Raw genomic sequence first — 12,421 nt, 5'->3', positions numbered from 1 at the left:
TTTTTTTTTTCCATTTCCACTAGGAAAATCTCATCTCTGATTTCCATCTTCAACTGACAATTGTCTCTAGTCCCCGAGAACTTAAAACCTTCAGAGAAACCTCACTAAACTTTATCTCTCTAAAAAAAAGTTCAGTTAAAAAGACCTTGTTCATTCTATTATTTTTTCTCCCTAGGAGAAAAAAAGCCCCCATGAAGTCGCGCCCGGCAGTACACTCTCTGCTCGAGAATTATTGAAGTGAAAAAGCCACAGGAGACGAGAAGCAAATCTCACATGCTCAAACCACCTGTGGGTGACCGGCTCCTCCAGCCCGCCAGACGGACCTTCTCCGAAGGCCAAGGATGAGAGCAGCACTCCCCGGCGAGGTCCAGCCCTGTCCCGCAGCATGCCCTGTCCCGCAGCATCCCCTGTCCCAGCAGGAGCCGGGGGAGCCACAGGTTTCTGGTGCCCCAGGGAGGGAGGAGGAGGGTGGGCTTCCATGCACAGATGCACCAGGAGGGCACTTGGGTATAGGGATATCAAATTGTCTCACCGCTATTTCCCTCCCATCCATGGAAAACTTAACAACAGATACTTTGAATGCAGGAAAATACTGGGAACGAACCAGCAGCTCAGAAATTTCTGCTACCCAGACAGGGTTAGTACTCCATTACCATCACCTTTTCTAAACCAGCCCCAAGCACTTGTTTCCTGAATAACTCATCAGCTCAAATGATTTATCATCAGCTTTTTTCTTTTTTTAATCCCACACCTAAGATGCTTTGAAATTGAATAGAAGAAATGGCATCCACAGGAGGCAAAACGTGGGGGCTGATGTTATTGGAGCATGATGAGTTAGCTGGCCCACTCCCCCAAGAGCTTCATTTAAGGGGAAAAAAACCCAAACCTTTCCAAGTGATCACGCTCTCACACAGTTACAGAATGGAGCTATTCAGCCCAGCCTGGGCAGGGGATGGCATGGGTGCTTGGTGCCCGCAGCCAGGCAGAGGAGCCGCACGTGGCCCCGTGCCCATGTCTTGCTCAGGTCCCTGTCCACGGCAGGGCTCATGCAAGTGTGATTTTTCTGTCCCCTGTCCTCCAAGACACGTCCTGCCACCCTCCAGGCTGCAGCCCTGCAGCACTCACTCCTCATTCACTGCCAAGGAGCAGCCCTTGCGCTTGGTGCCATCTGCACCCCAGGACGCGAGGTGGAAGCGATGCCCAGCCGTGCTGGAGGAGCTCCATGCTCCCTCCACCATCAGGAGGGGAGCTGCTGGGCCATCAACCATCCTGATGCCAGACCAGCATTAATTCTGATGCAAAGCGCTTTTGGCTTGCATTGCACAGAGGTTTGGGACTAGCGAGGATGACATTTTGTAAGGGAATTTAAAAATATCAAGTCAAATTCCATAATAAAGGCAGCAAAATTTGTCACCTGGGGAAGGGCAGCTCTTCATGAAACCAGGAGACTGGCTTGCCCAGGTCCCCTGCTTGGACGTGTTCTTGCAGAGGGTGATGAAGGCCAGGAGCTAAGACTGGACTGGTCTCAGACAGTCAGACCAGACAAGCAACCGCAGGGTGCTCATGTGTGCATAGAAGCAGGGAAAAGGCCAGGAAAGCTTGGAATTAATTTATAATCTGATTTTCTCTACCATGCCAGACTGAGGGTGCTGACACCCCCGTGAGAGGGACGCAGGGTATGGAGATACAGGGAGGACAGGCGTTGGAAGATGAAGCATCTCCAGCTTCATATGGCACAAGTGGCTTATACTGGCGAGCAACCAGACAGACTGGGGATACAATAACTCAGCTTCATCTGCTTAATGCAAGGGAAAGGAGGGATGTCAGCACTGGGGCTGTTGGGTTTGGCATCTCATGACATCTACTTTAGGGCTAGATGGCCACAACACTCAAACTTTCCCACCTTGTCAGCTCTGGACCCCACCACGCTCCCCAGCCTCTCCAGATACCTTTGCTCACCCGCTCTCCCGTGCCCCTCAGCAAGGGGTAATTTCACAGTAGGGAAAACGCGACGGCGACAGCGTCGAAGCCCCAGGCCCGTCCTGCCCCGCGTGCGTGCCGTGGTGGGCTGCTGCCCGTCACGCCTGCCTCGGGCAGGACACAGAAGCGTTTCTAAACGTCAGGAAGCGAAAGTGCCATCTGTGAGTCTCAAGCAGATGCTGCACAGAGACGATAGTAAAAGCCTTTAAGGGAAAGGAGGGGGGAAGTAGGGAGAAGACAATTAAATAGCTGTTTTAAACGATCTGGAAGAAGATTAAAGGCAGCTGCCGTTTTTTTTTTTTTTTTTTTTTTTTTTTTTTTTTCTGTGGGAAGAGGAACCACTAGATTACCTTCATCTCTTCTGCCTTTACAAACTGCTGTTAAGAGGAAAACCTAAGAGCTAAATTGATCGGCCACATTTCCTCATTCTTTTATTATCCCTCCAGCTGACATCACGGGAAGGGGGAGGGAAAAAGAAATCAAGTGAATTAAAATCAATTGGGGGAAAAAAAAGAAGAAATTATGTAAGAACTGGCAAAACACAGCAGGCCAAGTGGTTATATAAAGCAATGAACACAAGAGCTTATTTAATTTAGATCTAGCTGCAAGACGGACCACAGTGTAAACGGGCTGGGATTAGGCAAACTGGGCTGTCACCATGCATATGCTGAATTAAAGCCCTGGGTTCGCTGCACAGTCCATGGAGAAAAGGCAACTCTTCTTTAGGGATGCTCCTGCCACCCCTGACGGGCACCCCACTGGGCGGGTGTCTCTCTCCATCACTGTGGGGACAGATCCAGACACATTTAAACACCAACATCTTCATTTTCTTGTCTACCCGAGGGGCTGGCAGCACCGTGACCCGACGGGACACCTTTCGTGGGACACAGTCCGGCCACAAAGGTGCCGGTTTGCTGTGCCGGCGGAGGGGTCAGCGGCACCCAGGCATGGGCTCCTCTGGTGGGCAGAGATCCTTTGTGTGTGTGTGTAGCCAAAACAGTTTCATCAGCCAGGCCCAATGGGTGGGATTATCACTGCATGGAGCTGTAGTGAGTGATTTAAAACAGTACTGTTATTAAAAGCTATAGTAGGAATTTGGCTGTGACCTAAGGAAAAGAAACCAACTTCAATTCCTCTAGTCAACATTAGTATAAATGCAAGATTCCTGAACTGAAGCCATTGACTAATCCTGGATATGATTTGCCAGCAAACGCGGAGAAAATTCAGCCATTTGGTTTTATGGGTTGCTATTTTCGTGTATTACAGAGAGATGCTTGTCATGTTTATTTACACGGCACCACAGAGCTGCCAGTGGGCAGAGCCCTGCCGTCCATGGCACTGACCGTGTGCTGTCGCAGCAGAAAGCCCATCACACCACTGTGCTCCTCACCAGAGGAAAGCGTAAGGGAGTGATTGCAACATCGTGCATGGAATTAATAACTTTGTGGGTCTCTCACACAAACGGGAGTTGAATAGATGTCCTCGGAAGAGTGTGTAGAGAGCATGGTAATGGATGCTGAGAGGCCAGGCTGCACCTTATCTCTCTCAGCTCCATCACCTGGTCCTTCCTTCCCGACCTCTTCAGACCTGAGGCTCTTTGGCACATTCCTTCGAAGGCATCGCAAGAAGAAATGTAGGAAGAAATAAAGCAGAGGACCTCCTTGGGCAAGCGGTTGTTTCATGTGCAGAGTTATTTACTCTACAAATCATCTGAACTATGAGCAGACTTCATAAAACATAATAAGCAAGGGATGTGGAGGGACAGGCGAGCTGCAGCCAAGCAAGGGTGGGCTGACACAGAGCAGCGCTGGAGCAGCCGTCCACCCAAACCCGTGAGGAGGTCCAGGGAAGCTCCCAGTGTGCTTCCCAAGAAGTTGCCCTATCAAATGAGCAACTTGGCGCTGACGGAGCTGTGACAGTTTATGGAGGCTCAGGGCCTGCTGCCATGTGTTTTAATAAATGGGTTCACACCAGCTGTCCGTGCAAATAAAACATTAGCATGTGTCAGACACTATCTACCCAGGCGCTTGCCATAACTTCGGGGACATTTTGCAGCAGAGCCATCCAAGCACAGACCGTGCCATGCCAGCGGGACAACACACTGCTCCCTCTCCCGTGTTGCAGGGTGGAAGAGAGCTGCCCACACCCAGGCTCCCCTCGCACGTGTGCCCGATCCAGGCTCAATTAAAACCCTGAGATTTTAGGTCGAGGAGTTGCCTGACGCTGCGTGCGGGGACTGATGGTGCACCAGGATTGTAGGTATTTCTTTCAACTTCCCCTCTTTCCCCAGGTCCACTAAGGACCACTCCAGAAAAGAGGCAAAAAGGTAAGAAAGTAAGAAGCAACAATGGAAAAATTATTTGCACAGCCACCTGGCCATTAAAATTAAGACCTATTTGAAAGACAGGGCTGAGAGTGTACGGTGCTAACGGCATGCAGGGCAGCGCCTGATGGATGGGACACTCAGCCGGGTCCTGTTTCGGGGGAGCTGGCCCCAGAGCCAGCAGCACGGCCGTGAAGTAGCCAAACCCACAGGTACCAACCCGCAAGTGAACAGAGGAACCATTTCATTCTGCCTCGGAGCTCTCCTCTCTGTTGCTGCCACAATGAGGAGCTTTTAAAACCTCCTCCAGCTGAAGTGGCACGAAAACATGAATTTACTTGTATCGGGATGGCTTTAAGAGGTGTTTAATTTCTGTGGAAAAAAACCTAAAATTGGCTGCAGCGTGTTTTAGAGGATGTCTGCCAGTTAAAGTGTTAACTAGACCTAAATAATGTGGCTATAATGGACTTATTCCTGCTACCAGATCCCATGCTGATGCCAATATTCAAACCAGATATCCCTAACAGACAGAAGTAACAGGCAAGCTTGGCAGTGAAGAATATATAATAAACCAGATTCACCGGCTGATTTAAGCAGCTGCAAGGATAGTGATAAACAAAGCTGGGAAATAGTACTGTTCTCAAGACTTAAGTATCCGCGCCACACAGCGCTTAGGTCTCGATGGCACGAGGTGAGACGTGCAGGGCCCGGCCGTAGTGATCGTGGTGACCCATGGTGACACCCTGAAGAACATCGCACTTATTGCTCTTCCTGCTTATCCTGACAGGCTGCCCTGAGCAATCTGTCATTACTAGAAGAATACCAGCAGTTACTTCTGACAGCTGTTGTGGAGCTCAAGTGGTACACGTTAAGTAATATGAGCAAAAACCAAATACGCCGAGTGTTGTTTGAACACTTTTTTTTTTTTTTCTTGTTATAAGGAATCCTGACTGCTCACACACAGTCTAGTTTCACTCGGAAATGTCATTCAAACTTAAATATTCAAAGCAAATAGTGAGGGACTTTTGCAAAAAGAGAGATGTTAAATTAATACGCTCAAATATTCATCCCGGGAAGCTTGTTCCAGTCCAGGGGGGAATGTTCTCCTGCAATGATCCAAGCAGAACCATAGCTCACACTGGGCTCTTAGCCTATAAATGGTTACAATTGCTCTGTTCTGGGACTGCCTTTCAATCAGTCAACAAATAAAACCTCTTGGAGAACTAATGGCTTCCAAAAAAAAAATCCCGATTTGCTTTAGACAGTTTGCCAAACAGGAAGAGGAGTGAAATATGTTGAGTGATTTATTACAAGTGATTTGCCAGCTCGAGCAAGTGCATCACTGCTCTGCTTAATTTAACGACAGAAAATGAACGCAAAGAGATGCGAAGAACTGCTCTAAAGCAGCTTGAATCCACTGCGAAAGACCAGGGCTCCAGATTTCCGGCTGGCAAGCCCTTTGCGCGTCACTCTCCACATTACCACTGCCCTTTCTTTCACAGGTCTTCCATTATTTGTCTTTTTTTAAACCTCTGCACAGCTTACGACGTGAGAATGCCCGCTCACACGCTGTGCAATGGTTTCCATTAATGCACTTCAAACCTGACTTGCAGCTGCTTTGCTTATTCACTTCCCCGGCCCAGGGCCCCGCATCGCCTCGTGTGCTGCTTCCCTGGGCTCGGAGGACTGGAGCGAAGCCATTAAACAACCTTCCTATCTTAGCACATCTACTTTTGAGGCCAGATCCCCTGAGAAGGACCATTTTGGTGGGGTTTGTTTTTTTCTTGTCCTCCCCAACAGCTGCCTCCTTTTTACTTTTAAATTAATTCATGAGTGAAATTAAAAGAAAATACATGAGGAAAAGCCCCCAGGTGAACTTCACATACTGTGCATTCATGTCTGCTTACTTCTTACTTGGGTAACAGGATAAGGTATAGCCTGAATAATAGCAAGACTGTAAAATATGTTGAGAATTGTTTAAACTAATCTCCAAAGACATGGCTGAGAAATAATCCTCTCTTTTTACCCCTATCATGGTAACAATGAGCATCAGTTTAATCCTAAGAGAAGGATGACTGGAAATAATGCATTTCAACCACATTGTTCTCAAATCGGATGGCTCACGTTTCCTTAGAGAGCCGAGAATTTAGGTTAAGTACACTGGGCTGCCACTGCCAAAATCTACAGAGCACCTACAGGAGAAATACAGCCCCCACCATCTCAGGATGAAAGTTTGGTATCACAACAAACTGCAGAGGGGATCCAGTGCTTCTGTGCAGGGTGGATTTTCGTTCACTGGAGCAGTCCAGGGGGAAACCTGGGTGGACATGTCTGAACACCTACAGGCTCTGGGCTTAAATCTAACCGCATGTACCCTCGCCTGCTTCTACTGGGAGAAATGATTCTGAGTTGTTTCCATTTAAGTTCCCTCCCTTTAACTGTGGGAACATCTCAAACACTTTAGTACACATGCAGTTTTAAATTCTAGTCGGTCGCTGATTAAACCCACCTGAAATTCATGTTCAAAATAAAAGACTGAGAAGCTACCACATGTGAGCCTGGCAGCAAAGGGACCACGGAGACTGGTGTCTTGCTCTTTCTGTCTCTCCTTCCACGTCTCTTACATTTTTCAAGCCTGATGCTCCAGTAAACAAATGCCTCAACCCCTCAGAGCACTGGCGCGCAGCAAGCGTTGATGCTGAAATCCTTTCCACGCATGGGCATATTAGATTAAGCAGTATGTGGAGACCAGCAAAGCCTGCCTGAAGTCAGGAGGGGTCTGCTAGTTAAACCAGCTACGGATTTCCCCAAAACAGCAAAAACACCCGAGCCTCTGGCTTTAAAGATGCGGTTCCTTTTCGGATGCCTATGCTGCACCTTGTTCCCAAAACTTTCTGAAATTAGGATCTGTCACTACACAGAGGAAATGGGCTCTGGATCAACCCAAGAAACTGGGAGAGGGGGAGAGAGGGTTTTATCTCCCTTGATCTTGCTGGCTGTTTTCCAGCAGAAGGAAAGGAGATGCAGAAAATGCAGAGAAAGGGTGGAGATTTGGGGGTTTTCTGGCGATGAACTGCCACATCTGGGGAGGACCCGAGCCTCCCCGGGGCCCGGCTGCCCCGGGGGCTGCGGCACATGGGGGTCCCGCTCCGGGACAGCGGGAGCTCCGGGCAGCGGCCGCGCCGGGAGAGGAGCTCCGGGGGGGCTTGCACCGGCCCGGGGCCGGAGCTCCGGGGGGGCTTGCACCGGCCCGGGGCCGGATTAACCGCGGTGCAGGATCTACCCCGAGGCAGGGTCTCAGCCCCCAGGAGGGGGTGCGGGGTGGGGCACAGCAAGCGGAGCCGAGACCCCCCATCCCCCCTAAATCCCGCCTGCCCGCACCCCGGGCCGGTCCGCCCCGTCAGCGCTGCCCAGGACACCCCTTTCCCGAGCCGGTCCCCCCCCTCCCAGCCTCCCCCTCCCGCCCTGCCCGTCACCGCAAAGTTCGGCCATCCGAGCCCGGGGAGGGGGGCGGCTGCGCGGCCCCGGCTGCTCGGGACGCCCCGGCCGCCGGGAGCCTCACCTGGATCACCGTCTTCAGCGTGGAGGCATCCACGATGGTGGTGCAGATGAGGGTGTCGGGATTCTGGTCCTTGCCGTAGATCTCCCCCATGGTGAAGATCATGGGGATGGCGAGGAGGAAGGAGGCGATCCAGATGCAGCTGATGAACTTCTTGGTGCGGCTGCGGGACATGATGCTCTTGGCTTTGAAGGGGTGGCAGATGGCCATGTAGCGCTCCACGCTGAGGCTGGCGATGTTGAGCGCCGTGGCGTAGGTGCAGGCGTCCCGGAGGAAGTAGTAGCCCTTGCAAACGGCCCCCCCGAAAGCCCAGGGGTGATGGACCCAGATGAAGTTGTAGAGCTCGATGGGCATGCAGAGGAGGAAGATGAGGAGGTCGGAGAAGGCGAGGCTGGCCAGGTGGTAGTGCACGGTGCTCTGCAGGTTCTGCAGCGACTTCTTGCGCACCAGCGTGTACGCCGTGATGGAGTTGCCCACGGTGCCCACCAAGAAAAGAGCCAAGTAGATGACGGTCACCATCACTTTGGAGTAGATGTCGGTGTTGACGTCCAGGTCCTCCTCGTCGGGCCCTTTGGGGAGCAGGTCGGAGCGGTTGGAGGCGTTGGCGTAGGGGTGGAGGGGGCCGCCCGGCACGGCCGGGGCCGTGGCGTTCAGGTGCATCCCCGGGGCCGGGCCGGCCCCGCCGGGGCCGCAGCACCGCCCGCCGCCGCGCTCGGACCCGCCGCCGCGCCCCGACGGGCCGCTGCCCCCGCCGGGGAAACTTGGCTCGTTTTAATGCGGCGGGGAGGAGGCGCCTGCCGCTCCCGGGCTGCCGTGCGTGTGCGTGTGCGTGTGCGTGTGTCAGACACCCCCACCCCCCCGGAGCCGCCTCGGCTGGGAGCAGCCCGCGGCTCCGGCTCTCTCCTCCCTGCAGCTCCCCGGCGCCCAGATGTGCCCTGGCAGGAGCCTCCCTGCACACCCGCACACACCCGCACACACACCCGCACACACACCGCACACACACCGCACACACACCGCACACACACCCGCCCGCCTCCCGCAGCCGCGCCGGGAGCCGCCGCTCCGCCGGAGACCGCGCACCCCCGCCGGCTCTGCCGGCGCTGGCCCTGCCTTCCCCCGGCCCCGGGGGGCGGCCCCCCGGCTCGGCCCCCCGCCCCGCTCCCCGCCGCCGAGGTGGGTTTTGCAACCCCAGTTTCGGTCCCCAAACTGGGGCCCAGGGAGGGGAGGGAGGGAGGGAGGGAGCCCGTCCCGGGCTGGGCTGCAGAGCCCCTCCCCAGCGGGACCCCACCCCTTCTCCACCCCTTGCAAAGTCAGACCCGGAGGCACGGCTGCAAGCTGGGGGCTGCTAGGGGGTCCGAGCGCAGCCACCCCCCCTCTATCCCGAGGAGAGGAGAGGCACCGGGGCTGCTCCATCACCCTTGGACATCAATATGTCCTGCTAGTCCCCAGATACCCACCCACCTGCTGCTGCTGCTAGGAGAAAGGCATTTAAAGGAGGGGAAAAAAAAACTAAAAATACCTGCGTCTGCCCTGATCTGCCCGGGGCACCCTCCGCACCGTGGCACAGCAGCGACAGCAGCGAGCTGCTTTGCTTTGGTCCCCATCAGTGACTTTTCCTTTATCCCCGTACCCTGAGATGTGGGGATGTGGGGTCCTCTCTGAGCTGCCCTGTTGCAGGGACGGGGGCTGTGGGGCTGCCACGGTGATGCTGAAGGTGACAAGGGGATCCCCCACAGGCAAGGGCCCCCCAGGGATGAGCGGTCTGTGGTGGGGTTACCCTTTCAGGCCCCGGGCGCTGAGCCAGCCAGCTGCCCTGTAAAACTCCAGTGAGCTGTTTGTCCACTCAGTTATGTTATAAAATTTCTGTTAGCCAAGAAGAATTTGTCGGGGTTGGTGTTCCCAGCTGGTCTCACCCATTGTTCCTGGTCCTTGGACGGGTTCTTGGGATGGATCAAGAATATTTATCCCAAGGAAGGAAAGTGGAACATGGAATAAGTGGTGGGTTGGTGCTGATGTCTGAAGGAGAGCCGCAGCTGGGGTGCAAGCCTTCTCCTGGGTGCCCGGTGTCCCTATTCCTCAGCCCCCAAGTTGGGGGGAGCTTACGGCCCCGTGGCCCAAGGACAAACCCATGCTCCTGGACTAAAGCGCTTCTCCCACAGAGGCAGCAAGTGAGTTCCTTTGGGATCTTTGTCTATAATGAAGAGTTATTGTCCCTTCCTGGGCCTGTAACTTCATTTTGGCCTTGTGGAAAGCAATTGCTATCCCCACAAGCAAGATACCCACCTGCTGGTCTAATTTTACAGCGTGGATGTGCATGTTTATATCAATAGCTGTCTCTAGAAATGCTCTGGTTTGGATTCTGTTGCCTCATGTTTCTGCACAAGCACGGCTGCTCACAAGGAGAGCATTGCATCTCCTGCTCCATCCCAGCAGCTGGTCCCGAGCGCTCCGTGTGCTGCCTCCTCCACTTTCTCTCCACGCCAAGTACTGGCAGGGAATATCAAAAGATAGAGTTAAAAAATAATCCTAATTACACACTGAAATATCAGCTACCTTGAATCAATGTGGCTGTTGATTTATAATCAACACTTTTAACAGGCTGGTGCAGTTTGTACCAGCCAAATCTTTCCTTTTGTAAAAGTGCATCAGGAGGGTACCGACTGCCCAAAGAACCGGCTGGGTGCTCCCATCATTAAAGGTCTCATCAGCATATTTCTATAAGCTAGTCAATTTAATAAATTCCATTAATTCCTTGGCAAGCTTGTCTCAGCCACACGTGAAGCATTCTCACTAGCACGGGTAGATAGCTCTGCCCTGTTCTTTTTCTCATAGATCTGGGTTTGAGCAAAGAGCTTGTCTTCTGGGATGCAGGCTTGCCATTCCCCACGCAGAAGTGCCGGTCACTGCTTGTAAAGGAGAAACTAAAAGAAAGTCTTGTCTGTCTCCATAAGGAAAGGAGTCAGCCTCTCCCCTCTCTTTTTAGAAAGCTTTTTGTCCAGGCAGGTTCTACCTTTTGGCCTCACATCGCTTTTACAGGGCTGGACACCTACTGCTGGTCCAGAGCTGACCCCCTGCCAAAGGAAGACATGGACCCCATTCCTGCCTCGCCGGGTAGCACATCTATCCAGCACCCCTTTACTCTCCCCATTGCTAGCGCGTGGCCTGGGGGAGGTGTGAAGTCCCTTTCCTGGTGTGGGATAATGAAATGAATGACAAAAGTACCTCTTCTTGCCTTCACTTCTGCTCCCTGAAAGTTTTTAATCCATATTCCCCTTCAAGCAAAAGCAGAGCCGGAGATGCACTGCTCTCTTCTTGTGCGCCGCAGCCTCCAACCTAAATCCCCGCTGTTTGTTTCTGAACTAGCCGACCTTTTAGCTAAGCTGGGCTCGTTTTAATATATTTTGTATGTGTGTGTCTGTGGCTTAAAAAGGGAAAGAATCATGGAAACCAGGAGATGCCTGATCTCAAATGTTACAGCAAGGCATTTACTTAAAATCTTGCAGGAAAATGTCACCCAAAGTCCTCATCTATTAAAACTGCCTGGACTTTGAGCTGAGGGTCCCACAGTGCCCAAGATGCGAGGCCTGCAAGTTGCCTCACTCCCTTTTATGTTGACCCAAGTGTTTTTCATCTTTGCTTTTTCCAGTTGCAATTGGGGACCGCGAGGAATTTTTCATATTAATCCTATTCCCATCTGATTTTGCCTGGTAGGATTTTTCTGAAGGGCACGGAAAGCAGCAGAGAGAAACCTCTGCAAGAGGCAGGTGCTACGAGACAGCATCAACCTTTTTCCCATTGAGGTCCGAGCACCCACCCCAAATACCTGCTAGAGCAGGTTCCCGAGTCAGGTAACGCTGGGCTGATTGAAGCCTTTAAAATCAGTTCCCCGTGGACTCGCTACAGCCAGGCTCTCCCTAGAAGTCAGGAGTGTCTAAAGTGGGTTTGGAAGGTAAAATCCTGGGGTGTACAGGGCTTTTTTAAGGATGCTGCGCTTGAAAAACAAGGAAGTGAGGGAGAAAGGGGTGATAGAAAAAGGAATATAGATCAGCTTTGTTGATGACAATATTGACCGTATCATTACTTACAGGCATGGAAGTGCATCCCTTCCTACACTCAACATACTGCAAAATAGAGTATTGCTAGTTTGGGTGAGCAATAAAAGATTCCCAACGGCTGCATATTATTTACTGCCTTCGGCTGAACTGATTTCAGGAGAGTATTTTAAATCAAAACAGTGGATACATGGGATATTTATTGCCTCTGATTTTCATAGCAGAGGAACCTGCTGGGACTCCGCAGCCTGAGCACGTTGGTGTGTGGGTTGGCAAAGCGGACAGACCGTACCCAGAGCAGCGCACGGATCACACACCCCAGCGTTTGTGTCCCTGGGCAGGTTCAAAAAAGAAAAGGCAACCCAAACATCAGAACACAGCAGGATGTGTAGGATGATATTGGTAAGAGAATTACCCTGAAGAAGGATCAATCTCTGGGAAGGGACTGCTGGGAAATGAGGTGTCCGGACACCTTTTACAGGTCCTGTCTTCTGTGTGCTGCATGTT

The 12,421-nt window shown here is 52.3% G+C and overlaps 1 protein-coding gene across 1 annotated transcript in view; it reads right to left on the bottom strand.

The window, feature by feature from the left end:
• Positions 1-8,522, bottom strand: part of NTSR1 (neurotensin receptor 1) — a gene marked incomplete at both ends in the record, with an annotated part of 58,716 nt that extends 50,194 nt beyond the window's left edge. The window contains one exon of the mRNA XM_082325573.1: positions 7,866-8,522. Within this exon, the coding sequence (XP_082181699.1) occupies positions 7,866-8,522 (657 nt within the window). The remainder of the gene's footprint in view (positions 1-7,865) is intronic.
• Between the last annotated feature and the right edge of the window lie 3,899 nt (positions 8,523-12,421).

The sequence above is a fragment of the Platalea leucorodia genome (genome assembly GCF_965183815.1).
Source record: "Platalea leucorodia genome assembly, chromosome: 13".
Classification (NCBI taxonomy): Eukaryota; Metazoa; Chordata; class Aves; order Pelecaniformes; family Threskiornithidae; genus Platalea; species Platalea leucorodia.
Note: the sequence above shows the minus strand (reverse complement) of the source record. Positions and strands in the feature narration are given on the sequence as shown.